Consider the following 27,039-nt stretch of genomic DNA (forward strand, 5'->3'; position numbering starts at 1 on the left):
ATATTTCAGTAGAGCAGAGCATTCTCTCAGTAGTGATGGAGAAAGCTCCCTCTTCTTTAATCCAGACAAATCCCTAGAGGGATTAGTGATTGACAGAAGCAGTCAGACACGAGACCTCTACTCTTTCCAGGGACTTTCAATGGACCTGTTGAAGAAAGATACATTTTAATAATCTTGACAGCAAAATTCAAGGCTAACACTTATTTGCAGTATCTTTTGAACTGACCTTAAAAGCCTGGTAAACTGGAGTTCAATGTGTCAACTGCACCTACAGTTTTCTGACAACCTAAGAAGAGAAAGAGAAATGAGATCTTGGACACACCAGTGCCTACATGCACACAGTGGATAACACACACATGCAAAACTAACTTTATGCTAAAAGTATAGTATCATGCAACTCAAGCTGAAAGGTTTTTGTCCACCAATGGGCTGTTTTAACGCTTTGAGTGCAAAAACTAATTTTCATTAAAATTCTACAGAAATTAGGATAAAGAAATTAAGATGGAAATTGGTAAGTATTGAGTGAAATGAATGGACCATTATTGGCTTTATTTGAGCAAGAGTTGCATCACAACCATTTCTGATTGTTTCGTACGGCTTATTTTGCTCGGAAATAACTACAGATAGCATAATTTTGTACTTCAATGTTTTTGATATGTTTTGGATGACTTGCATTACTTGATGTTTTACACAGAAAAAAACAAAAATCTAACAAATGAGTGTTGGGGTTAGTTTTACCTTCTTGTGGCGATCTTTAGGCTTTTAGAATCCTCTCTTCTGCGATTTTTTTCTTTTATAAAAACCAGCCAGCATGACTTTGCATCAAAGTCAAGTAAGATCCCTGCAAGCTTGATTTGAAATACTGTTGAAATTCAGTTATTTCAAGTGGCCGAAGATACATTGCTCTCGGGAGCTTGAATAGATAACACTAACTAAGGTTAATGACAATACATGTTCAAGCACTATATCATTCTCAAATCAAACATGTATTTGGCAGTACATTACCTCAAGGAATGATGAGCTTTATTTTTTTTTTGAAGGTGACATTACAAGTGTCATTTAGATAAGTTTTGAAAACAGACGAAGAGGATAAGTTCATTGTCAAAACAGTATTTGTTTTTTGTCAGGCTGACGTGTATACATACAGCTTATTCAGCGTTGTTGAGAAACCACTGAGGACCACTTTCACAAACTGAAGGCGTTCCTTTGGTACAACAAAGGCAAAATACCATGTTTAGATTGATTAAAAAGAAACTAGAAACTTTATTGAAACACGCACTGCAGAAAAACATTTTGGGATATATTTAGTATCCTATTTAGCCAAAGGTACACAAGCATTATGCATTTTTGAGACGGCACGGCTTAAAGCATACACAGTTGTCCTAAGGTTATGTACAAAATATTGAGTTGGCTGCAACCTTCCTCACACACTGTAAGGATTGTTAATCCTTCAAGCTTTACAAGAATTAGTCGATCATCAGCGTTGATTTTGCAAGTAATAGTCGGACAGATCATAATATACCAATTGTAAGTGTGGCAAAAATAGAAGCACTTTCCTTGTCAAATTGAGTTCAGTGTATTTTAGGAGATTCTATAACTTCACACAAGACTAGATTTGTTTTGTAGTATAAACAAATATTTGATAACTGTTTTTTTTATCAAAACGGCTCATGGCTGTGTTTGAGTTTGCTACTAAATCTATTCTAGTTATAGTGAAGTTACATTGAGGTCTTATGAATAATTTTTGTCCAGTCATGAAGGACTTTTAAAATGCAGCCTACGTAAGAATTTATTGCCACATCACATTTAGTCCAGGAACAATTAACTGAAATAATAACCATCATATATCACTAAAATGTTACTCTTGTTCCTTTGTTAGGTTTAAGTCGCTAGGACCTGCCAACTACGCAACTGAAACAAAGATTAAATGGAAACCGGTAAACAACGAAAAACCTTGTCTTAATGTTTCTCCTCTGGCACTATGATACAAACAAAACTTCTCTACCGAGTTTAAAAAACAAATAAAATAAACCATAAAAAAGGGAACAAACGAGAGGGAAATTACTTTTGAAAAAAGTGAGTTACAATCGGAGACAGTTGCCATAGCAACTCTCTACCAGTAGCCGTTCAGTATCGTCCATATGGATGCTCTCTATACGATCCCTTTGACTGCCTGGCTGCGGGGGCCTTGCCTCCGGCCCCTGAGTTGGACCATGAGTTGTCCCAATCATCTTGAGCTACAAAAGACAAAAAGGAGAAACAGAGGAACGAAACATCAGAGATAGATAGAAGGTTCAATCAGCCTTCAACGAGTGTCTTCAGAGTGTGTGCGTGCGCTACATGGACAGTGAAAAAAAAAATGGAAGCCAATTTCATAATCTTACCATAAGGCTCATATGCCGTTTCCTGGGCCTCTCCGTGTCCGTAATCATAATATTCAGTATCCCTGTGGGCAGTATAAGAGTATTAATACAGTACTCCTCCAATTCACAGTCAGATTCAATGGGCAGATACATTTGACTTACGCAGGTGCTGATTGCTGATTATAGTAATTTTCATATCCCTCATAGGCAGGCTCTGCATAGGATTCTTCATATTGAGACTAGAAACAAATTAAAATTAAGTTAGACAATGTCAAGTGATTTACAACCATTGTGACAAAAGGAACTCACATAGCAAGAGATCACTACCATTTACTAAGAAGCAATTCACGTCAAAAGAAGAAACCAGGACATAAGCAACTTACATAGTCCTCATAGCCATCAGATTTGGGCTGTGATGCTGAGGGAGGACCCTGGTGTTGCTGGTGAGACATGGCTGCAGAGGGAAGCATCCTTTGGCCCCCTGCTGCAGGAGGTCTAGAGCGGGAAGCCGAGCCTCCTCTATTAGGAGCAGAAGGTGGCCCACCCCTACCAGATGGTGCACCTCTGGGACCATTGCCCCGGCCTAATCCTCCCCGTGGACCGCCACCACGCATTGCTCCTCGGGGGGCCCCACGTGGCATCCCTCGCCCTCTGTGAAAAGTTAGCCAGGTTGTCAAAATGTGATCAACCATAGAACTGATAATAGAAACCAGCCAACAAGCAACTACAGAGTAATAGCACTGCATATTTAAAAGGGTGTCTGTGTTGTGAGCATTTTGCTACATGGTTCCAGTGAGATGGTGGCTTGCACATATTTACAGGCCAATGCAATGTGTTGCTAGATGATGCTACAATGTGCTGTGGTAGACGTTACTGTTATTGTAATTATGAATCAGGAACCTACCTTGGTCCTCCAGCACCTGGTGGTCCACCTCGGCCCCTTCCTAGGTGCCCACCTCGCCCCCTGCCTGAACCATCCTGGGATCCATTCAGGAAATGAGGATCCATGTACGGGTCATGCTCACCAGGTTCCTACGGACGAGTCAAAAACAGTCAATTATACACGACATTCCCTGGGAGTAGTCAGAGACGAAATTGCTTGCATATCTGGAATGCAAATGTTTGAAGTACACAAAATGTTTCTATAATTGGGATGCAAGAGGTTGTCTTGGGTACATACTGGGATAAGGAACTTCTTGACCTCCTCCATGGCATGCGCCATGCGCATATAGGCTTCTGGTATGGGTGCCATAACCTCAATGAACACATGCAGCTCCATGGCAAGGTGTGCATATTTGGCCTCACCACCTTTCCTCAGCTCTTCCTCCTGACGAACATATGATCAGGAAATAATAATTAACATACCAACCATCAGAAACACCAAGTAATATCCCTTAAAGAGTGCAGCGAGGAAAACTTTCCTATACATACCTTATTCTTGTCCCTCATGGAACCTTTACCCAGGACTGAAATCTTTGCACCCGTCTCTTCCTGGAGCCTCTTGATTGTGCTGCCTTGAGGTCCCAAAAGCTTACCAACAAAGTTGACCTGTAGGGTGTAATTGCAGCATTGTATTACGTTTTGTTATTAAGAGAAGCAGATTGCAGGTTAATATGATGGCAGGTCATACATTCTGCTCCATGTAAAATCAGGTTATGGCAGTCAAATCTGGCACAATAATACTGTTTGTCTCCACAGTAGTTGCCATAACCCCCTTTTCAAAAGCTGCATTTTTAGACCACTGCAAAGTTGTTCATGCAGAAACAAGCTTAGTAGGGCACTGGCCGCATGACTTGACTAATTCTGGGACAGCAAATATTGAGGAAGAGAGGGTGCTTCAATCAGATAGGATTAGTCTGACCTGATCACAGGATTGTGCAAATTTTGTAAACGTTTAAAGGCCCAGCATTCAGGGAGATAAATGTCACAATGGGTGACCAACACCCCTGCAGACGCTAAATCAGAAAAAAGGAATAAACACTTACCCTAGGGTACTGCTTGGTAGGAATAAGTACCCGCTCTTTCAGTTTAAGGTTCTTGGTAGCAAACAGGTCCAGATACGTTTCTTTCTCTGGCTCTTTCTTGGTGTCACCTTTTTGAATCCTATCGATTTCTGCAGGCGAGAAAAAAAGTTTTTTAAGAATGCAACATTTACAGATGCAATGACCGACTAGCGATACACACCTAGAAATGCATTTGCCAAAAATTGGTTACGATCTTGTAGCAGCCTGCAAACCAGTAAAATGTAAGCTCATTTTCTCATTACCCACCATAATATTTTGTGCTGTAGGCATGATCATTTTAGTTGCATTTGTGCACTGTATGAACCATAATAAACAAAGAGCCTTGCAAAAATGAGTCAATGATGTAAACTGAAGCTATTCAGTTAACTATGACGTTTTAAAATAACCTAAACGTGCGATTAATCAAGACGGATTATTTAACACAAACATATGTAACGTTATACATCCTGTCGAATTAGTTGGCCGTCTTGTGAATCCGATACATTTTCAACCAACAGGGTTTGGCCCACATCGCTAACAACCACGTGTTTATTAGCTACACCATTGTTCAGGCCTGTACCGGCCGCTGTAAAAAAAATAACTAGGCCTCGCGCCATACAGTTAGCTAGCTAGTATGTGTTAGCCTCGATAAGATAGCAATCACATTAACGTTACCTGCAGAAATAAGTTTCATGGCGTGCGTGAAAGACGAGTCCAAGCTGTCTTTTTCAGCCAGGAGCTCCGGCAGGTATTTAGTGTCTTCCATTTTGATTTTCTTCTGTGGGCTTGACTCTATGGCGGACTCAGAATTGCTCATAACCGTACTAGCACGGCCAGAATAACGAACTAAGCCTTGCTATGTTCGTTAGCTTTTTCTTAAACTAAACTGCAATTAAGTAGCTAACGTTGTTTACGACTGCGGCGCAAGAAACGGTCAAGTTGCAAAGGCCCCGGCGTCTTTCCGTTGCAGGTCGCTTTGCTCTCTTCAATGGACAAAGGAGGAATGGCGCAGCTGCATTTCAGTGTGATGGGAGGAAGAAACAAAGGATGAGGCTATGACGTCATCGTCAGAGCACACCGAGGTAAAGACATCCGGAAGAGCCCACAGTGTTTTTTGATAGGTTTTTATTTTTATTTTAATGCAGACTCTGGGACATGTTAATAATAACAAAAGCGTATCTACGTTCATCATTCATTCATAATTAGAACCAATTACGTACTATTTAGTATATCATTTTAAAATGCTATTTATTTATTTATTTTACTTTTTCTTCATCCCCTTATTTATTTTAGTATGTCATTTGTCTTACAGACGCTTTGTGAAATATATGATGTCTGACTTTGTACCATTTACATTCTTAATAAAGTTAATTTAAAATTTTCAAAAAGTTTTCTTTACAGCTGACACCTCTGCTTCTTAATATGTTTAACCACTCTCTTGAACAGTCATCCCTCCCACAGAGCCTCACAGAGGCTCTTATCACAGTTTTACTGAAGCCAGGCAAAGATGCGATGGACTGCAGCTCTTATAGGCCAATATCTTTGTTAAATGCAGATATTAAGATTATCTCAAAAGTTTTGGCCACTAGACTAAACTCTGTCATATCAGATATAATTTCAGTTCACCAGACAGGTTTTATGAGAGGGCGTCATTCATTCATCAACAGCCGCAGACTCTTAAATGTAGTGCATTCTCCAGCGTCTGGGGTCGCACCAGAAGTGGTGATGTCCCTTGACGCGGAGAAAGCTTTCAACAGGGTCGAATGGGGCTATCTCTTCTCCGTGCTGGATAGATTTGGGTTTGGTCCAAAATTTGTTTCCTGGGTTTGACTATTGTATTCTTCTCCTAAGGCTGCAGTAGTCACTAATAAATTATGTTCACAATACTTTTCTTTATCCAGAGGAACGCGTCAGGGCTGCCCTCTCAGTCCGTTGCTGTTCGTTCTAGCGATAGAACCCCTATCAATAAAACTTAGAACCACACAGTTTATACACGGTATTAGCAGGATGGGAATGGAATATAATATTTCTTTGTATGCCGATGATCTCTTAATTTATATAACGGACCCATTGTCGTCTACACCTGTAATTTTAAAGATTCTAGGAGACTTTAGTAGCTTTTCAGGGTATAAAATTAATTATTCAAAAAGCATGTGTTTCCCTGTCAATGAGAAGGCGCAGCAAATACGAGATACAGACTTGCCCTTTCGTGTATCAAAGTCAGGGTTTAAGTATTTGGGAATTCATGTCACCCCCTCTTTTTCTGGTTTGTTTGATGCGAACTTCGCTCCAATACTTGAGAAACTAAAATCTGACCTCCAGCGATGGAGCACCATGTATTTATCTTTAGTTGGAAGACTTAACTGCGTTAAAATGAATGTGCTGCCTCGTTTTTTATACTTATTTCAAAGTCTTCCAGTTTTCCTTCCAAAGTCTTTCTTCCGAGCGACAGATAAGTTACTTTCAAATTTTTTATGGGGAGGTAAAACTTCAAGGCTACTTAAAAAATTCCTTGAAAGACCAAGGCAGAGGGGTGGGCTCGCCCTCCCAAATTTAATGATTTATTATTGGGCTGCAAATTTACAAAAAAATGTTTACTGGTTTCAATCTCCTGAAGCAGACTGGTGTAGTGCAGAGGCCAAGTTTTGTAAACTGGCGTCACTTGCTGCACTGATTACGTCAAAACTCCCCCTCTCCCCATCACGCTTCTCCTCCAGCCCAGTAGTAAGTTCAACACTTAGGATTTGGATACAATTTAGGCAAACGTTCCATCTCTCTGATCTTTCCATACTCAGTCCTGTCTGTAATAATCATCTTTTTCCGGCTGCTAAAATGGACGATACTTTCAAACAGTGGGACAGTATGGGCCTTTCTACATGTAAAGAGTTTTTCATAAATAACGTCTCTCAGTTTCACTGACTTGGTCAGTAAATTCAACATCACCAAGTCCAGTTTTTTCAGATATCTTCAGGTTCGTCATTTCATTCGAACACACGTCTCATCATCTCCTCAATTACCTGAGCACTCCGACCTAGATGATATACTGCAGACCCCTCTGACCTCAAGAGGCCAAATCTCTAACATATACAATTCAATTATGTCACTCTACAACATATCCATGGATCCTACCAAAGCGAAATGGGAAGAAGAGTTAGGGACAAATATATCAGATGCTGCATGGGACAGGGCTCTAAGCTGGGTGAATGGGACCTCTTCTTGTGAATTTGAATTTGATTCAGTTTAAGGTTCTTCACTGTATGCACTATAGTAAGGTTAAGCTGGCCAAAATATACTCTGACATGGATGTCATCTGTGACAGATGTAGAATGGACAGAGCAGATTTACTTCACATGTTTTGGTCATGTTCCATGTTGAGAGAGTTCTGGGCATCAATATTTAAAGTCTTAAATAAAGCCTTTGATTTAGATCTACAACCTAACCCTACATTGGTCGTGTTTGGGGTACAAGGAGGTGATTTCATAATGTCCAATAGTAAGGAAAGTATTGTTGCTTTTCTCTGGCCCGTGCATCAACAGGGAAAGGCAAGAAGGGCTACCTATTGTAATGCATCCAACATCCTCTCCACAAAGGAAATTTACACCCCTAGGTCCCTAGCTGATCATGGTTTTCATAAGTGAAGGATATTTTGATAACTCTGGGTTAGGCTGTGATTTCATACAAACTATTCCAATTAGTTAGCAGTGTCCCTTGTATAGGGTCAGTTAAAACAATGGGATGGTTCTTTCCAAAATGGGCTACAACAAAAAATATTTTTTATCATCAAATTATTATTCCATTGTGTGTTATTTAGATCTAAATACTGAAAAATACCCTTCATATCTTAACACAGCTCAAAGGGATTCCTTGAAATGTCCTACTTGCTCAGCTGAACAGCCAATGAACCCAATTATTTATTTTTTACAATAACATGAAACAAAAAAACGCAAGCAAATCTCACTTTGATTTGAATTAAATAATAGTTATCTTTTAATTTCTGTCATTCAACTTATCCATTTATGAACCTATTCAACCACTGCCAGTATTTTATTAAAATGAATGGACGTTATTGTGTCCTATTCCTTTTTTGGCCCAGACAGACATTTTTATTTCAGTTAAAACATTTTTTGAAATGTAATTGCACTTGTTACCATCCATATGTTAGGTTTTTGCATTTTCCACCCTCAGTCAAGGTTTCAAGTTTATATATTTGTCACATACTCAACATATCTCTACATTATGCAGTAAAATGTTTTGTTACTGTGCTTGAAATATAAATATAAAATTACAATATATACCACAGAGAAAATGTATACACTCATTGCATAGGACTGTAATCACGCTTGGCTTCTGTGTGCCTTTTGAGGTAAAAACTCCAGCTAGCTTGTGGATGTGGTCTAATATATGGATATAAGTAACATGTATGTATTGTACAGTATATCATAAAAGCACCAACAAAACCCAGGTCCAACTGGAATACAGAAGGTTGAGTATAGGATCCATAGAATTAAAATAGAACCAGTACACTACAGTATATTCATTCATTTTAATTAAGAAATTAGTTGTTGCACTTTGGCAGTGAGCCAATGTATTACAAAAGAAAATTCCCTGCTATTGTTTGATGTTGACTTATTGGAAGCATTCTTCCTTTTAAAATTACATAGTCACATTTCAATCCTTGGAACAGGCAGATACACATCATGCAGTCCTGTATCTTTAGCTTTAGTCCTAAAGAGACATAAATACTGACATGATATCCTGACTGGATATATGTGTGTCGAACAACTTATATCAACCATAGTGTTATAAATAATGCATTATGTATTCTACATTTATTTAAAGGCTAGTGTGTGTGTAGGAGTTATGGTTATTTTTTGTGTTTGTTTGCCAAGTAATTTTACATTTGGAGCTCCATTTTACTGCTTTGTCTTCTAGAATAACCAAACACTAACAAAATATTTAAAAGCAAGATTTATTCAAAAGCAAGATTATATTATTTCAAAGTTACAGTAGCCAGTTAATCAATCCCACAGCAGAAAATTACAAATCTGTTGATTTATTTACAATGCTAAAAAAATAAGGCATCAAAACAATTAAATTCAAATTTGTGAAAAATTATAATAATTTATTATTATAATATTATTATTATTATTATTATAATAATTTCAATAAGTGCATTTAAGTAAAGAGTTCGATTATTTTCATGGTTTTGTGATTTCTGAAATAATGCAATTTATAAGCTATCAATGTCATATCACTTATCATATGATGCAATCTATTTTCCACTGTACAGTGTGGACATGTAATCACCAGAAATGTTGAGAAATTCTCCCGTTAGTATTCAGTTCACCTCACAAGTAGAAACCCAGATTGTACAAGTCATTAATCAGTGCCTTAGATAAAAGGCCACTTAAATTGGCCAAGTAGATATTTCCAGTTGCATTGAACCAGGAGGGTGGTCTGCCACTGAAGGTATTGTCAGATATCAATGATGGCAAATATCTCTGGTTTTTCTTTATCATGGATCTGCATTGCGGAGTATGTGATGGCTTTCACCTCAGTTCCCTGGATTTACAAGACAGGACATAACACTTAGAATAATGGGGGGAAAAGTGATATTCTACAGTGATATCGTCAAAGCTTCACTGTCTTACCTGTGGATGCTTTGCCAGAGAGAATTCTTCACCCCAACTTTAATAAATAAAAGAAAAAGGACCATATGAGAGGAAGAAGATAAAACATAATATAAAGGGGAAGGGAGGGGCAACCAATGTGTTACAGAAAGAATGTGGTCAGGCGTTGGGGAGGGGCATGCGGTAGGTTTTCAAATCTGGAGTAAAAGATGTTCATTGTGTTTGGGAGAGAGGGGTCAGCTGCAGTACTCTGAGGTTTATAATCTGTGCAAGTCCCTTCTAAACCAACGAAACCGTCACCAGCAGAAAAATACTGTTCCAGTTTGTCCTGAAACCGTTGTTTGGCTGACTTCACTGCCTTACTATGTGCATGCTAAGCACCTTTGTAAGCCATCCATTCACCACTCGAGTAGGCCTCCTCTTTCTTGTATCGAGGCCTCATAAGCTCAAAGGGAACCAGGCTTTATCATTAAGCATATGAGGTTTCCACACATGCTCCACTGAGGAACTCGGATCACTCCCTCATTCACTTCATGCAGGCAAAAGCTCAAAGCATCTAAGTCAGAAACAAAACCACTCCAAATACACTCCAACCAGTATTATAGCAGTACGTTCATGAGGGGACTAGAATGGTTTGCAGTTAATATCAAGACTTCCCAGGTCAGAGGAGCACTTTATAGCTGTAACAGTCACATCACTGCACCATCTGTGGTTAATGTAGAAACATATTCTGCCATCATGAAGTCTTGATGGAAGTCTGTGAAGTAATGCTGGCCTCCTTTTTTTATGCTAAACAGCTATTTCGTATACATTTGTTTCTGTTTCGGTATGTATTGTTTATTTTTATATAATGTTCAATATGTGGTTTTTATATGCACCAAATACCAAGCCAAGTGTAACTCACTGTGACAATAAACGCTTTTCAGATTCTAATTCTAAAAACTGAGACATTTTCACATTATTGTGAAGAGGTAACCAAACTTACCCAATGGAGCGGATCTTGAAGTTCATTCTGTCTATGTGCAAAACCTTGATCTCCTAGTGGATAGATGTAACGTATAATTGTGTCAGGAGAATAACAAGATCTTTCTGTCCATCAAACAAAAACAAAAAATACATGCTGTGTAAATTATTCACAGCAGTGTTTTAACAAGCAACTGTGGCACATGTTATGATGTAGATCCCTTTTAGAGCCACAGGTGTCCAGAGGCTATCTCAGCATATAGGGCATTGTAAGAAAAGTATAGATAGGCAGTCACTCGTTCTCGTACCTATGTTGAGTTTCTAATCTACACCCATGGGACAAGTGGGTAAAGGCAAACCAGGGCCCAAATATTCTTGCTGCCATAACCAGCAAAACATCCCCTGGATTTCTTTTTAAACTACATGCAAAAAATGTCCAACACCCCATAACTGACCAACATACTCACCCTGGGAACAAAGAAGAGATCTGCACAAAACTTGTATAACCAATCATCTAGGAAGTGGAAAAGAAGAGACTCCATATCATCACCTTTTGAGAAGGGAAAAAAGTATGTAAGAGTTTAGTTTCATGGATCTGGAAAGAGCATGACTGATCTACAGTAGGTATAGAAAAGGTTAACTGAGGTTTGTGTTGAACAGACAGCGACAAACTGTCCGTGCTCTCACCCTCCGATTCCACGTCAACAGTATCAATCGGTTCCACCGTCTCTGTGTCTGTCATGTAGCCGAACATGCCCATGGCACACTGCTCGAAGGCTTCCTCTAGAGAGTTTCCCCAGGAGTGAATTCTAGGAAGAGAGAGCAGCAAATATACTAGTGATGCCTATTGAACAACAGAGAAACGTGAGATCAAACACTTTACCAAGATAATAAAACACACTCACTGTACATCTGCTGTATGATCCAGATCTGTAATAGTAAATCACATGGTGACATGATGAGACAGGGCAAGCTGTTAGACCAGCTTGGAACAGCTGGGCAGATATAATTATACTCTTTCAAACACTATGGCACACGTCACTAAAATTAGATAAACAGTTTCAGTTAATTAGATCGTAGACATAACGTTAACTACAGCTAGCTAGCTGACGTAGGATATTGTGAAAAGAGTTTATTTTACGGTTTTTACGAGTAAAGGAATAGCTAGTAAACAAGCTAAGATAGCTACATTATTTACCATAACGTCAGACTTACATTCATATTTCTTGTTGATGGGCGGGTATTTAGACTTGGTAGCTTTCTGTGCCTCTGTCAGGTCTAGCGCACGGTCGTCCATTATAGCTGTAAGTTTGTTCAACGGTTTAAAATGTGATCAAATCTACTCTTTACCATGTCGGTGTGTTTATATACTGTCTATGGTGTGTCGTTACGACCATTTACAATTCGGAAGAGGGCGTTCCGGATGTAGTTAGTCATGCGACTTCCTTTCGGTTTTTGGTGAATGCTGATTGGCCAGTCCTGTTCTATGGAGTTGGCGCCATTGCGAGCCTCCGTGCTGTCTATAGAGCGTTTTCACACATTTTCTACTCTTTGCCAGTATTAGTGGTTTAACCACGACACAATGGCGGATAAAGACGGTAAGGATGTTCACCTTTTGTGAATAAGCTGATTAAATGTGTGTGTGTATGTTGTCCAGAATGATAGAAACTACCAGTCAGGATGCATCGGTGGTTGTTGGCGCGACAGCCAGCATCACCTTTCATTGTTAGAAACCAGGCAACTAGCTGTTGGCTAACGTTAGCTGTTAGCTGGCTGGCTATGCAGGTGTTTTCATTTACGAAAGCAAGTAACTTTGATACACATGAAGTGACAAATGGCTTTGGGCTCTCCCTCACGGGTGGATTAGGATTTTTATATTTATATAGCTAACGCTAACTATAGAAACGTGTGCTGACGTTATCTTATCAGCAAATTGAGTGCTGTTAATTTAAGGAAAATACTTTGCTGAGTTGGGTATAATTTTTTATGTCACTTCGATATTCAGTCCAGGCAAATTTGATGCTGCATGACTGACATCATTATAACATAACTCTGTGTTGCTGGTAAATATTACTTTTGCAGCTGCATTTGATGATGCTGTGGAGGAAAGGGTGATCAATGAGGAGTACAAGATCTGGAAGAAGAACACTCCTTTCCTCTACGACCTGGTCATGACTCACGCTCTGGAGTGGCCCAGCCTCACTGCCCAGTGGCTGCCTGATGTCACCAGGTAAGAGGAGATCTGCTGCACCTGACATCCACCAAAATATGACACAATAGAGGAATCAGATTGTTTTTAATGAATGGATATATGACATTCCCTCTTCGCAGGCCAGAGGGCAAAGACTATAGCGTGCACAGACTGGTTTTGGGAACACACACTTCTGATGAGCAGAATCACCTTGTAATTGCTAGTGTTCAGCTCCCTAATGATGATGCCCAGTTTGATGCATCACACTATGACAGCGAAAAAGGAGGTGAGGGATAATGTGTGCATGTGTGCTGTGTTTTGTTAAAAACTGTTATAGTATACTATTGTGCCTAGCTGCTTATTGCACAAAATAAATGGATGGATCATATAAATGGATTGATCATGGTATGGTCAATGATCATGAATCATGTCCACTATTCATTTACAAGTCACATAGATTTAACATATTATTCACATTGCTACGCCTGTTCAGTATTAACATTATTGTCATTTAATGTCATCAAATTGTCTCAAACAAGTAATTGTATTTGAATATTGTGGCTCAAAGTTCTTCTCATTGAATGCATACATTTAAATCTTGCTGAAATCTTTAATGCTTCAGAAAATATAGGTACGTATTTTTGTTTTAGATTCCATTATAGTTGATAAAATGTAACAAACCATACTCAGAATATAGAATACACCATTAAACATGCTCAGTAGAATAGAATTATTTCCGACATATGCTCATTTGCAACAACCATCTTATGTAACTGATGTTTATTTCAGAGTTTGGAGGCTTTGGCTCTGTAAGTGGGAAGATTGAGATTGAGATCAAGATCAATCATGAGGGGGAAGTGAACAGAGCCCGCTACATGCCTCAGAATCCTTGCATCATTGCCACAAAGACCCCCACCAGTGATGTGCTGGTCTTTGATTACACAAAGCACCCCTCCAAACCTGGTAGGATAACAGCCAAAACACATTTTCTTAAACCTACATTGTGTAATTTTTTGAGTTGATTCTTAGCGCAAAAAAAAAAAAAAAACCTTTGTTCTTTCACAAATATGTGCTCATTCATGTGTAATTACTTTTACCAACTAATCAAAGTATTCTCGTAAGCGTAGAATCTGCCATTTAGAATCATTCAGATTACATACGAGCGACTCCCTCGAATGACGGCCACCATGTAGCGCCTCCATCTTTAAAATACCTTAGCCAAAGAGGGACATACCTCCCGCCTTTTGTGCTTTTAAACTCAGTGGCACCATGATGAATACCACCCGGGAGGGAAAAAGATAATTAAAACAACAACGAGACAGGCAAAGCAACAAGACCAAAGTTACTATTGGAGGGGCTAGAACAGCTGCGTGTAAACGACGGAGCTACTAAGAGCTAATTTCGGGTTCGGCCACCGTAGCAGTTAAAAGGCGCTCGGAAGGGGAAGGGCTAGAAAGCAATATTCAGTTTGTTGTCATATACAATTTCACCGCTAGATGGGAGAAATTCTTACACAATGTAGCTTGAAGCATTTTTCAGAAGTCTGCTACAATTGTTGTTTTCTGCACAATTTTTGTCACATTTTTTGTCACTGATTTTGTTTATATTGAAGACCCTTCTGGAGAATGCACCCCAGATCTGCGGTTGAGAGGCCACCAGAAGGAGGGCTATGGCCTCTCCTGGAACCCAAACCTCAGCGGCTGCCTCCTCAGTGCTTCTGATGACCACGTAAGCAACCTGTTACAACATACCTGAATTCTTCTGTCTAATGTTGTCTCTCTTCCTGTTTTACCCTGTTTAACTATATAATCTTGTGTTTTCCCAGTTTTGAATCACCACTGTTGGATATTGACATAATAATGAATTGTTACAAATGAACCTGTTTGTTACGGTTTTACTTAAAGTGGCTATATGTAACTTTCAGTTTGTGTTGATTTCAATGGCCCCTTTGGACAAAAGCGGTAGTGTTTTTTACCACACTGTTGTCGTAAAGGTCTAGGAGTTACCGGGAGGTCATATAGTCGCGATGAATGTTTTGCTCAGACAGAAAATCATTCATTTACAATAAGAGAACACGTTACAGATGCTTCGTTGCATTTCAAGTGTTGCATACGGTAACTTGTATCGTGAACTAAACCGGGTAACATTATCACTGTCACTGTGTCATGCGCTAAAGCAATACAAGTTTGTTGTATCAACCAACGTAATATTAACTTAAATTAATATAGCGCATTTAATGAAACCCAAGGACGCTTTACACAAGTACAAGGGGACAAGGGAAAAGAAAATACTAGGCCAACACGGACTAAAAGAAATAAAACGTCCGCGCTAAATGGAAGGGGGACGTAATTCAATGTCGGCTACTGACATACAACCACATCGCGCATTGTAAAGTTATTTTATTAATGAACTAGACATATATATAACATACCTAAGGGCCAATTCTGGGTCAGTTTTGAATCATTTACAATCCCGTAATTGTCTGTCTGTTGAAAGCCCGACCGAGTGTGACTCGGATTTTGCCCGTTGTCTTTCACTTTCCCTTTTAGCTTTTTAGTTGTTCTTCGTTTCATTTCCTTCTTTTCTGTGATGGCCCTGCCCCAGGATCAGCCATAACTACAGCAGATAACGTCTAAAATAAAATTTAAATACAATTAGGCCTATATAAAGAAATCTCCTGCTGCTACCCTTTACCTGGCTGGATACAATAACGCAGGCTTTTCCGGTGTTATGCCGAAATCTGTGACCCGTCAGCATGTGTGCTCTGTAGCACCGTCTACCTGCCGTAAATCATTTTGTGACTTTGCGGTGAAAAATCAGACCCAGGACGAGGCATTAATAAAAACTATATAAAATAGCGTTCTTTTCACTGTTAGTCTCGTTTGCTGTTACAGGTCATTTATGATCATCAGATGAAAAATTACACAGTTTCAGAAACATTTAAACGATATAGTCACTTTAACTAGTTGACCTATTTGTTGTTATTGCAAAGCATTTCGGAACTTTGTTTGGAATTTTTTTTTTTTTAAATGTTAATACATTTTAATACATTTTCTCTGCTCTCCTTTTTACAGACAATCTGCCTATGGGACATCAGCACAGTGCCCAAAGAGGGAAAGATAGTGGATGCCAAGACCATCTTCACAGGCCACACGGCTGTGGTGGAGGATGTTTCCTGGCACCTGCTTCACGAGTCGCTCTTTGGGTCTGTGGCCGATGACCAGAAACTTATGATGTGAGCAGCTCTTGAGTTGGTACCAAGATTCACTGACCACTGTGATGACTCACGAGAGAAACAAAGTTGTTCATTTTCATTTAATTTTTTAACAATGGTGCTTTCATCTGCTTTGGCACAGCTGGGACACGCGGTCCAACAACACCTCCAAGCCCAGCCATGCAGTGGACGCCCACACAGCTGAGGTCAACTGCTTGTCCTTCAATCCCTACAGCGAGTTCATCTTGGCCACTGGCTCTGCAGATAAGGTGGGGTCCTCTCTTTCTCTGTCGAGCTGTTACAGATCATGTTGCTGTCCAGTGGTGCAGGATCTGTTCTCATTCTGTACGAGGTGAATCTGTTAAAACTGACTACTTGTATTTTTTAGACTGTGGCTCTTTGGGACCTAAGGAACTTGAAGCTAAAGCTGCACTCGTTTGAGTCTCACAAGGACGAGATTTTCCAGGTAAGAAGTGACCCTCTGGTTAGCCAAATTCATCTAAAATAGTTTGTTGCAGATTTGAAGTTATGTTCGGCTTTTAATGTGTCGCTGCAAACTACAGATCTGCCAAAGGAATCATAAGAAGAAAAAAAACAGAAGGCATATCTGCCTTTCAAGCACACACGCCACTTCTGCATACACCTAGCTTTTGGCTGTACGACATCAAGCATTTTATCCATACAATTTGATACAGAGGAGCCATTGTAAACAAAGGAATACTCTGTTAACCAACTGTTTTAGTCTTTATGATTGCGGCTATTTGCTTTTAGTGTTATGATTAGGGCTGTGTATTGGCAAGAATCTGGCGATACGATACATATGATACATGGGTCACGATTCAATTTATTGCAATATATTTCGATACTGTGCGTAAGGCGATATATATTGGTATTTTTTTATAGTATAATTTTAGAAAAACTAATATAAAAAAAAAAAGACATGATGTGCATACAAGTCAAAGAAGTTTAATTGTTTAGGTAAACAATTCAGTACACAGAAAATCAAACTGCCAGTTTGGGCTTGTGGTTCACAGGTTCTTATTGAGCAAATTTTTATAAAGCCAAAGTTCAGCCATAGCTACATTGTTAGCTTCTAGTAAAAAGTTAGGCACTGCTAGACACTGTTAGGTGAGGACACTAGTGGTGTGTCTCAGCATAGCCATCTAGGGGTAGGGGGTTTAAACACAACATAAATGTGAACCACTGTCTTACATGAATATTTTTGAACGTAAACTTTAAAAAAAAAAGTGTATCGATTTTTTTTTTTTCTTACACTTGTAGTTATGATTGTGGAGCACTTTCTTGTAGAAATGAAACATCTGGCCCATCTCTACCCAACAGGTTCAGTGGTCTCCTCATAATGAAACAATCCTGGCCTCCAGCGGCACCGACAGGAGGCTCAATGTCTGGGACCTCAGTAAGATCGGAGAGGAACAGTCACCGGAGGACGCTGAGGATGGCCCTCCTGAGCTGCTGGTCAGTTGTGACAAAGTGTGTGTGTGTGTGTGTGTGTGTGTGTGTGTGTGTGTTAGAGTGTGTGTTAATTGGATTTTAGAGTGCTGTAGTGATCCCTCCTGCTCTGCTTTTCTCTAGTTCATCCACGGCGGACACACAGCAAAGATCTCCGACTTCTCTTGGAACCCCAACGAGCCATGGGTCATCTGCTCTGTATCAGAGGACAACATCATGCAAGTCTGGCAGATGGTAAGAGCTTTGTTTGTCACGTGGTGGGAATGTCAGATTCATGAAATTGGATGCAATTACAAATACCAATACATATCGCACACAGCATGGATATCATTTTAAAGTGCATTTATTAACATTGAATACCAGTTACAGTCAATGTACTTTTGAATCGTTTCTTCTAAAGGCTGAAAATATCTACAACGATGAAGACCCAGAAGGTGCTGCAGATTCAGAGGTCCAGGCATGAGTCCAGTCTCCACATCTCTTCGTTTGACCTGCTTGTTAAAAATGGATTCGTTTTCCAGTGCTGGGCGCATAAGCAGTAATCCCTTTTTTAAAATACATTTTGGGCAGCAGTGTTTTTTGAAGAACATTGACAGAATAAAATGCTGCGTTGTCATCATGTGGTGATGTATTTAAAGTAAGTCTGTATCGGTCAGAATTTTAGATCTTTTTAGTTTTTCAAACTCCCAGTACTCAACTCTGGCTTGTGATGAAACCATCACAGATGTGTCCAACGTTCAGGTTTGCTTTTTGATGGTTTTATTTCTTTCATCCTGATTAATTGTGCTGAAAATATTTCTACGAAGATCCATTTTAAATAAATATTGTAAATACTGTAGGTTTTTTCTTGTATTTGCTTGATATTCATAGTATGAATTTTCCAGATTGCGTTTGTCACTTGTATGTGTTTTTTTTTTTTCTCTCTCTGCGTTCTTCTGTGCTGCATCTGATCTCTTGTGTACTTAAGGATATTCATAATAAAATATTTACAGTAAATCTGTTTGCTTTGCTTCCTGGCACAGCACCAGACGTTAAGTTGTAGGTAAGAGTTAATTCTATTGAAGCAAAAAAAATTCTGCTGCATGCTTTTCTATATTAAATGTAAATTCTATGCCATGGTTTGGTCTGGTGTAGATAATAGGCTTAATATCTACTGAAAATAGATACTGAAAATTAGGGATCCTCTGCCATGGTTTCACTGGGTTCATCACAGCCTCTATAAAACAAGCCACTGGTTAGTCTTTTTGTTTTTAAATCCTGATGCTTGCCATTTCAAGTAAATGAAACTGTAAAAAGTAAACCTACCTGAGAAATGTCAGCTCTTTTCGAAGGCCATCATTACGATCCTTCAAATCTTTCTTAGATGTTCTTTGAACCGCAAACTCCATTTCCAGTTCTTTCAAAGTCTCTTTTAGTTTCTCCACAGTCTCCTGCAAAGTAGAGAAACATCTTAGTTTGTTTTACCAAACATCCTTTTTTATGTCCTACTTGACTTCAGTCACTATACCTTGTGTTGTGTGATGCCCTCCTCCCTCTCTCTCTCCATCAGAGTCACCCTCTGCACCAGGCAGGCTCTCTGCACCTCTAGTCTCTGTATATCCTCTCTCAGGGGCCCCAGCCTGGCTTTCAGATCCATAGCCTGCTCCCTGCTCTTTCTCAAGGCGTCCTCCCCAACCTGCCTTCTCTTCAGCAGAGCCATGAGCCGAGGCTCGTACCAGCCCTCCAGCGCCCTCACGCTGCCGCTGAGCCGCCGCTGCAGCCTGACCGATGCCTGCCGGCACTGGCTGACGTCACTCGTGGCCCTGGGCCTGCAGGGTTTAGAGGCCTGGTCCCTCAGAGTGTTTAGCTGGTTCTGCTGGGCCTCCTGGAGCTCGGACAACTCCTGGGTCAGAGTTTGGATGTGGGCCTTGAGCTCCTCCTATGGATGGATGTAAAATTGATACAAGCATACTGTACATACCACTAGCATAATTGAGTAAAGCTATTATAAACCCAGTTTTTGAAGAAAATTGAGAATTTAAAAAAATGTAGATTTCATTTGAAATGTATTGGAGTCTGTAGGTAATTAAACAATGAGGCAAAACTGGGAAAACAACATAAATGAACATATTACATATTAACAACATATAACCTATTTTAAGAAGCGTATCACAAACAATGCCAACATGCCATTCTGGTCATACTATTATTTAAAAATGTTTATTAAACTTACAAAGTGGGCTACATGTTTTTCAGTTCCTTACAACAGCTGTTTCATAAATTCATGACAGACAAAATACAATAATTCATGACTAATGAAATACAATAATTATTTTACATATTCCCTGGTCCTTTAAGTCATACTCACTTTTATTAAAAAAAAAAATTGGATCCCTACATGTAGTCATTTACAGTAGTTTTTTGGTTTCTAAGTATGAGTACATATTGTATATATTTTCCCATACTTCTACACAGTATGTAATATATGGTTATATTATAAGTAAATAATATAAGGTGTATAATTATGCTTGTTACATGTTATACAGTATTGCAATAGAGACAATGTTGCTTTAAAATATGTTATATGTAGTCTGCAATACAATGTATTATTTGCTATCAATCCCAAAATCTATTTTGCTGTAAACATTATTCATAATAAGTTTGCTTTGTAGATTTTAAAATGATTATGATCAATTATTTCTTGTTGTATGCCTCACATTCAGCATTGACCCTTTACATTGCTCACTGCTGTTTGTTGCACATTTTAACAAAATTGTCCACTTGGGACAAATTGAAATGAAATGACTAATTTACGGTGGATGATAGATATGGAAATGGAAAACCTCATAAACTGCAGAACAAACCACAACTATCTGCTATAACCTGGCAAAGTAAATCCATCCAGTGGATTCTACCTGTGTCACAGCAGACTGAGCCACCTCGTACTCCTGTTCAGCCAGCGTCACCTGGCTCTGGATGCAGTCTCTGGCTGTGGCAAAAAGGTTCCTCTTCACCTCCTTCACTTCCTCATAAACAGCGACATAATCCATCTGAGCCAGCGTGAGCAGTCTCTGTGTCTCTAGCAGCTTCCCTCTCAGGTGCCCCACAACTCGCAGAATGGGTTCCTGCAGACGGAGGAGCTCTTGTATCAGCTCGTTCCTCTGTGTCTCCAGATGGGACACCTGCTGGATGCAGTGGTCGAAAAGCTGCCCCACGTTGTCCATTACCGTCTGGTCCATTTGTAGTATGGGATGTGGTGTATGCTCATCTAGAGGCATGATTGTCTCTGTTTCAGAGTCTGTATGGCTGCCGACATCCTCGACAAGTCCCATGTGTGAGTCCTCCATCCTAGATGCCATGTTTTTCCCATTCTCTGTTGAGGTTTGATTGTCCATAGTCTTCTAAGAGACAAGCTAGAAGAATGGAGAAGGAGAGAATGGCCATTAATCAAATGACTTACAGCTATAATTGATGAGATTGTGGTTTTAAAAGCCCTCTCATCTGGTCATTCCTATTAGTCTGTTTTGCATAACAAAGCAATTTAATGTCAATTTAATCATAATGAAACTTCTGATCATCCAAAGATCACACACAAGAGGACCTTAAAAACCTTCATTGACAAAATCTATATCTTATACTGATCAGTGTAGTTCTACTTACTTTGTTTGGAGATGACAGTTCAGACAGCTGTGAACACGGTTTGCTTTAAACTTTAAAGACAGCTCTGCAAGTTGTCTGTCTCTAGCAAAACAGACAGACACGTTGTGTTTATTTATAACACTGGAGGCACGGGGGAAACTCTATCTAAGACACTCTTATACCCCCAGAGGGGATCGCAAACTGTGTCAGTGCTGAGGGCAGACTGGCCTACATGCTCTAGATGCATCAGCTACCACATGTCTGGACCAGCCTGTGTGTCAGAGAGAGCTATATTTATATAGCTGTTTTATGAGCATCACTGAAAAGTGTTTGAGCAATAGCTTTTCCTCAACTTTCTACCTTTTTGCTTCAGACTGCTGCACAGGCAGAGGTGGTAACATTAGCAGGCCTATTATTTTAATAGCTTCCTTCACTATTGAGCTCAGCTGCATATAAGATTTGCATGGTTCATATACAGTATTTGTTTGGAGCATTTTGCATGCTGCCTGTCAAATTCCTCACACACAAAAGGACACAAACATACAACACCACACACAATGATATGCAGGGAGGAATTACATGAAGAAGGCCATTTTAAGAGATCATCTTTAAGGAATATTTTGTATTATATAATAAATCATACTCCACATGAAAAATAGCATCCAAGAAAGTTAGAAATGGGCACTGTATGTTTATCCAGAGTGCCTTTATTGTAGCATGACTGCATCATGTGTGCCCATAGAAACTTCATGTCATTGTCAACCATTTACCTAAATATCATAGTGCAGGGATCTTCAACTGGGGGTCCGGGACCCCCAGGGGGTCCTCAGAGTCACTCCAGGGGGGCCTCCAAATTATTGTTAATTTTTTTAAGTTTTTTCGAAAATTAAAAAGTCTTGATTCCAACATATTATTAGCAAATATAAATCCCCACTGATAGTAGGCTTACTGGCCAATAGGTAATGTAGTCACTAAGGTAGCCATCCACAGATACAGTTCATCCCAAAGGACTGACTGTTTAACATTTGTTTCACATTTAAAGGTTAACATTAAAACATTATTTATAAAAGCATGGCAACAATTATTAGGCTATTTGAATAGCTTAATATTCTATGCAAAAAAATATCTATAAATGCTTTAGGGTGCCCTATAAGTTATTGTAGGACCAGATTAATATGCAACTTCATTTTATACAATATATGTAGTAGGGGGTCCCTGATCCGTCTCTCTTTCAGTTAAGGGGTCCTTGGCTTAAAAAACGTTGAAGACCCCTGTCATAGTGTATTCTCTAATGTCCGTAAAAAAACAAACAGACGTGTCTCCGAATGTGGTGATTTTTAATTTTTAAGTGTTCTTTAATGGGTTGACAAGATTCTAATACTTATTGGATTTTGTGAATAATGCATTGTCACAAAGCTAAAAGCAGGCCTGTTTTTATTAATTCATATAAAGTTTATGTTTTGGAAATACATGGTTTTCATAGGCCAGTGATGTGTCCTATGTATCTAATATGGGTTTGCACTGATTGACAGATGATCTGCATAAATAAAAACAAAAGGAATAAGTTTATGTATAAAAAAAAAAAAAAGAATTAAGGAAAATGTGTTACATTTTAACTGTAGGCCAAATACAGATCATATTTAAGAGATTTTCAACATTTAAAATGCTTTTGCATTTTTTAATTCTTTCTATTATTTGTCAGATAAAAGAAAAATTGTCATTCATTATCACTCATATGTAAACAGTTAATATCCAGATGTGCTTACTCATTCAGAACACTTCTTTAGGAGACATTGTCTTTGCATAAATGAGCTGGAAATGCAAACTAAAAAAGTTGGAAATGCAAACCATGTGTGGGAAAAGTGAATTCCTATTCCCTATCTTGCTCCCTTGCTCTGTGTTGTTCCGCCGTCTCACCGCTAGATGTCCTCGCTACACTGACCGCAGCCTCGCGCTCTCACCTGCGCGCGCGGAGCCTCCTCCAGGTGGGAGCTGCAGGTCGACGACAACTTCTCTTCACTTCCCCCCCCTCTGACTCTGCGGTCCGCTTGAGAGTTGACAGACAAACTGCACTGACAGTGTGGGAGAAGTCAGTAGCCTACATCCGAACAAAACGGATCAGTGCACGCGGGTACGACCAAATCCCGACTCCAGTCGCTTCCTGAAGTGCTTTTCACGGAAATGGTTCACCTGAAGTTTTCCTTCGGACGGTGAAAGTTTGGAGTTGGAGAGGAAGGACGCAGCAGGGAGACGCTTCAAATGGAAAGAGGGTGAATAAACCCAACTGTATCATAAAAGTTCATCAAGGTAGGAGTAACAGTTTGTTTTCTTTGTTTTCTTGGTCGTTAACAGAAAAGTGCAGTCATTAGTAGGCTAGCCTTTATGTCTTATAATTCCTCCTTATAAAGTCGCCTAAACTATGCTTTGGTATATAGTGACAACTATAGTTTAGGGTTCTTTCAAAAAAGTTAAAATGGCAGTAAAATTATACCAGGATCGACTGAATCAAATTGTAAGCACGGCTAAGTACATTTACAAGTGAAGCTGTTGCATCATGTTGTCTGATTAGTTTACTACAGTTTCTGCAATATATAAAAAAAGTAAGATCAGGCTTTAAAATAATGAAATTAGTCCCTATAGTAAAACCATTGTTCTACAGTGTAATCAGATAAAGTGAGGTGCAAATGGATGGCAAGATATCCAAGTTGAGTATAGGCATGCATGGAAACTAGGTGTGGGAGATTTGCTTAGCTTGGCCTTGAGGTATTCTAAGCAAGAGGTAATTTAAGACCTGTTGTGACCCAACAGAAAATGACAATGACGACTATTGTGACCCAACAGCAAATGACTGCTTGACTGCAGCATGGTGCTCTGACACTTGGTTCAGTTTATACCGATCAATGACAGTCTCTGGTCTAATAAAGATCCACTGCTTGTTGATTAACCTGACAGAGATAACACAGGACCATCTCTCTTAGGGGTCTCCCCCCTCTCTGTTTGGACTTTGGACTGGCAGCAAGCTTCAAATCGAAACTTTTCTGGAAACTCTGCAGCACTTCCAGTGATCAAGGGTTGACTGCCGTTTTTTTTTCCAGCTCCATGGCTTCAAGTTTACTTCATGTACCCTCTGGTAAGTGAGGTTGAGACATAGCCATTTGTTTAGAAAGGGTGTGTCGCGTACCGGTGCTCCTTCTTCACCTGCCTGCCATGCCAGGGCTTGTACCCATGGAGACTGCAGGTGTGTTATGTATGCATTAGGTACAGCAGTGCCTGGTAGATACCTGAGATTCAGAGGAAGATCAAGGTAGAGACGGGGTGATAACACAGAGGCAGTGAGCGATAAGGGATGGGACAGGATAATGAAGTCACTGGAAAGACAGACTGAAAAGTTGCATTCAGTCAGGTAGGTTCAACTTTTCTGTTGTTTACTGTGTTCATCCGTAAGTGATGAAGTAACAGCTCAGTGGAGGAAAGGGGAAAGATGTTGGTCAAGAGGAGGAACAATTGGTGTTGTAATGGACAAAGACACATGATAATGTGTGTGAACATTGAGTGAGTGATGTGTGTGTCATGCAGGCCTGCAGTGAGAGGAAACTTTTTCCTGATGAGTAGGACACAGTGTGCTGTTAATCAGAAGGATTAGCCGATGAGTAACTCATCAATCAGTCCTCATCAACACTTCGGATAAATTTAATCAATAGCTGTTAGGGGTATTAGGGCATGATGGCCTGCCCATTTCTGATTTCTTTTCTACTGCTAGACTCCAGAGTCCTGCCCTAAACGGAGGACTTTGTTTTATTCCCACACTACATTCTTTTTTGACTTGGCGTCCACTCAGGCGACTGTCAGACTGAGTGGACTACAGATTGAAAGGATTTCAAATCAGGCTACAGGGCACAGACACTGAGATGCCAGGATGTATTTTTAAACCCCAGTGTCCAGCTGTGTTTGCCTTCACTGTGAGCTGGTCACTGCTGCTGCACAACACTTTCTTTTGTCGCCCCTGACTGACCTGTCAGTTCAGGGGTCTTAAGCTCCACAGAGGCTGCAGTCCAGACCTTGACCCCTGGCAACCCCTGGAAGCAAAGCAAACACCACACTTTACAGAGCTGTCTCTTATAGTGCCAGAGAAAAGTAAAATGTGTATTATTTTGCTGTCCTGTTTTTGGAAAGAAAAAAGTAGTATACAATGGAAACTGAGATTATAAGTACTCAAACAGTGACATTGTAGGAACTGACCACATTTTACTGTACGTTATTATTACACAATTGAATTACAGATATTCACTAAAATCGACAATTGGACCATAATATGTTTTACATTTACGTATATATCATGTAACAGTGAGGTGCACTTCCTAGGCATTGTTGACATCCACAGTATATCAGCCACTCTAAATATTAGCACTGAAGCGATTAGTCAATCAATTGATTATTCCACAGAAAATCAACCAGCAATTGTTTTCATAATCAATTATTCATTCAAGTCATTTTTAAGCAAGAATGCCAAAGAAAGACTGATTGTCACATAAAACACAGGGATTTATTTATTTTCCACTATTTTCTGACATTAGCAAAAATATTAGCAGAAGATTGATCGTTAATGAAAATGATCATTAGTTGCAGCCCTAAATAGGAACATTTTAGGTACTGAAGCTTGTAACACATTTAATGCACTTGGCTTCAGATTATATTTTCAGATATGTATCAAGATTAGTATGCACCAATGAACCAAAAAACTCAGATAAAGTTCACTCAGGAAATTGCATGTCTCTGATTTTCGTACTCTGATGCATATTTTTCAGATGTTCTGTAAAAGAAAAATCTGTCCTGTTTCCATAGAGGTAAAATATTTGTGGCTGCCCTCTAAAAAGAATACGCAGTAAACAATTATCTTGGCCAGTGCACCCAACCCCATGTTATAATCTTATCTCAAAATGACTCTCATGCGCCAGCCATTATCCTTTTTCTTTCATAGCTCTGTCTGTATGAGGGGTGTGTGGCAGGGAGGGAGGGAGAGAGTGGGAGAAAGGAAGAACAAGAGGGGCGGAGGTGTGTGTGTGTGGGGGGGGGGGGGTGAAAGCACATTTGGAGCGAAGAGTTCCTCAGTCGGTAATTATCAATCCTTTAGGAATGCAGCCGCTGCTTTTACCAGACAAGCTGCTGCATGGCTACAGCGGCCTCGCAGCACGCCAACTTGCATTACCCAGTTTACAGATCTCTGCATGGTACCGCAAGCACGCACATGTGCGCACACACACACACACACACACACACACACACACACACACACACACACAGCGTCTACAACCTCAGTGAGTTTAGTTCCATAGCATTTTAGTTTATTTGTGTCATTATTGTCTTAAGGCATTGTTGTGCTTATTTTTAATCACTGGCATTACCTACATGGTCTTTTTCTGAAACTGTATCCTTTCTGCAGCAAACAAAGGAACCACATAATGTCAGCAAAGACTTGTCTTTCTGTCCAAGTCCTCTGCACTGTGTGTATATGCTGATACAGTACGTTGGTAGGGAACCAAATTGTAGGAAACTTGTGGCCACCCGGAAACCTGACTCTTGAAATTAA

The 27,039-nt window shown here is 39.7% G+C and overlaps 5 protein-coding genes across 9 annotated transcripts in view; 2 read left to right on the plus strand and 3 right to left on the minus strand.

Annotated features, from left to right (window-relative positions):
- Positions 1-5,409, minus strand: khdrbs1a (KH domain containing, RNA binding, signal transduction associated 1a). Of its 2 annotated transcripts, XR_004101463.2 has the most exons (11): positions 5,042-5,409; positions 4,349-4,476; positions 3,795-3,911; positions 3,544-3,690; positions 3,268-3,395; positions 2,747-3,014; positions 2,526-2,602; positions 2,385-2,446; positions 2,066-2,237; positions 227-286; positions 1-145 (listed from the first exon to the last, which is right to left on the minus strand). XR_004101463.2 is itself a non-coding variant. In XM_031279181.2 (9 exons), exons 1-9 carry the CDS (start codon positions 5,181-5,183, stop codon positions 2,128-2,130), a joined length of 1,179 nt encoding a protein of 392 aa, XP_031135041.1. In that variant the 5' UTR covers positions 5,184-5,408; the 3' UTR covers positions 1,007-2,127. The 2 variants fall into 2 exon arrangements, 1 of the variants encoding a protein (XP_031135041.1); XM_031279181.2 differs by lacking the exons at positions 1-145; positions 227-286 and having other exon boundaries at positions 1,007-2,237; positions 5,042-5,408.
- A 3,907-nt stretch (positions 5,410-9,316) lies between these two features.
- zbtb8os (zinc finger and BTB domain containing 8 opposite strand) lies at positions 9,317-12,401 on the minus strand. Its single transcript, XM_031278501.2, has 7 exons — positions 12,175-12,401; positions 11,865-11,889; positions 11,647-11,768; positions 11,427-11,509; positions 10,982-11,034; positions 10,018-10,054; positions 9,317-9,928 (listed from the first exon to the last, which is right to left on the minus strand). The coding sequence occupies exons 1-7, from the start codon at positions 12,254-12,256 to the stop codon at positions 9,842-9,844; spliced, it is 489 nt and encodes a 162-aa protein (XP_031134361.1). The 5' UTR covers positions 12,257-12,401; the 3' UTR covers positions 9,317-9,841.
- Positions 12,349-18,672, plus strand: LOC116035447 (histone-binding protein RBBP4). Of its 2 annotated transcripts, XM_035994765.1 has the most exons (12): positions 12,349-12,557; positions 13,042-13,189; positions 13,291-13,436; positions 13,773-13,781; positions 13,940-14,113; positions 14,763-14,878; positions 16,225-16,385; positions 16,507-16,633; positions 16,753-16,830; positions 17,706-17,840; positions 17,958-18,068; positions 18,235-18,672. In XM_035994765.1, exons 1-12 carry the CDS (start codon positions 12,542-12,544, stop codon positions 18,295-18,297), a joined length of 1,284 nt encoding a protein of 427 aa, XP_035850658.1. In that variant the 5' UTR covers positions 12,349-12,541; the 3' UTR covers positions 18,298-18,672. The 2 variants fall into 2 exon arrangements, with proteins under 2 accessions (XP_035850658.1, XP_031134358.1); XM_031278498.2 differs by lacking the exon at positions 13,773-13,781.
- LOC116035448 (syncoilin) lies at positions 18,668-22,098 on the minus strand. The gene is made up of 5 exons (XM_031278499.2): positions 21,474-22,098; positions 20,729-21,226; positions 19,342-19,752; positions 19,140-19,264; positions 18,668-19,050 (listed from the first exon to the last, which is right to left on the minus strand). The coding sequence occupies exons 2-5, from the start codon at positions 21,206-21,208 to the stop codon at positions 19,008-19,010; spliced, it is 1,059 nt and encodes a 352-aa protein (XP_031134359.1). The 5' UTR covers positions 21,209-21,226; positions 21,474-22,098; the 3' UTR covers positions 18,668-19,007.
- Positions 22,099-23,415: 1,317 nt separating this feature from the next.
- LOC116035445 (uncharacterized protein KIAA1522-like) overlaps positions 23,416-27,039 on the plus strand; it is a 32,371-nt gene continuing 28,747 nt past the window's right edge. For 2 of the 3 annotated variants that reach the window (XM_031278492.2, XM_031278495.2), the window contains exon 1: positions 23,416-23,759. The gene's annotated coding sequence lies outside the window, so the exon portion shown is untranslated. Of the gene's footprint in view, positions 23,760-24,559; positions 24,583-27,039 lie in introns of those variants that run through there. The other variant, XM_031278493.2, reaches the window with a different exon arrangement.

This window comes from Sander lucioperca, chromosome 18, assembly GCF_008315115.2.
Source record: "Sander lucioperca isolate FBNREF2018 chromosome 18, SLUC_FBN_1.2, whole genome shotgun sequence".
NCBI lineage: Eukaryota > Metazoa > Chordata > Actinopteri > Perciformes > Percidae > Sander > Sander lucioperca.

Coding starts and splice junctions, on each gene's coding strand:
- khdrbs1a (XM_031279181.2), bottom strand. CDS start 5,183: ATGAGCAATTCTGAGTCCGCCATAGAGTCAAGCCCACAGAAGAAAATC. Junction 3,396..3,543: donor TCAAGAAGTTCCTTATCCCA/GTATGTACCCAA, acceptor ACTCGTCCGTAG/GAACCTGGTGAGCATGACCC. Junction 2,447..2,525: donor AATCAGCAATCAGCACCTGC/GTAAGTCAAATG, acceptor TACTGCCCACAG/GGATACTGAATATTATGATT.
- LOC116035448 (XM_031278499.2), bottom strand. CDS start 21,208: ATGGACAATCAAACCTCAACAGAGAATGGGAAAAACATGGCATCTAGG. Junction 19,265..19,341: donor AGGGCATCACACAACACAAG/GTATAGTGACTG, acceptor TCTACTTTGCAG/GAGACTGTGGAGAAACTAAA. Junction 19,051..19,139: donor AAAGAGCTGACATTTCTCAG/GTAGGTTTACTT, acceptor CTTGTTTTATAG/AGGCTGTGATGAACCCAGTG.
- LOC116035447 (XM_035994765.1), top strand. Junction 14,114..14,762: donor AAAGCACCCCTCCAAACCTG/GTAGGATAACAG, acceptor TTTATATTGAAG/ACCCTTCTGGAGAATGCACC. Junction 16,634..16,752: donor CCACTGGCTCTGCAGATAAG/GTGGGGTCCTCT, acceptor TGTATTTTTTAG/ACTGTGGCTCTTTGGGACCT.
- zbtb8os (XM_031278501.2), bottom strand. CDS start 12,256: ATGGACGACCGTGCGCTAGACCTGACAGAGGCACAGAAAGCTACCAAG. Junction 11,035..11,426: donor ATCTCTTCTTTGTTCCCAGG/GTGAGTATGTTG, acceptor TCTATCCACTAG/GAGATCAAGGTTTTGCACAT. Junction 9,929..10,017: donor CTCTGGCAAAGCATCCACAG/GTAAGACAGTGA, acceptor TTGTAAATCCAG/GGAACTGAGGTGAAAGCCAT.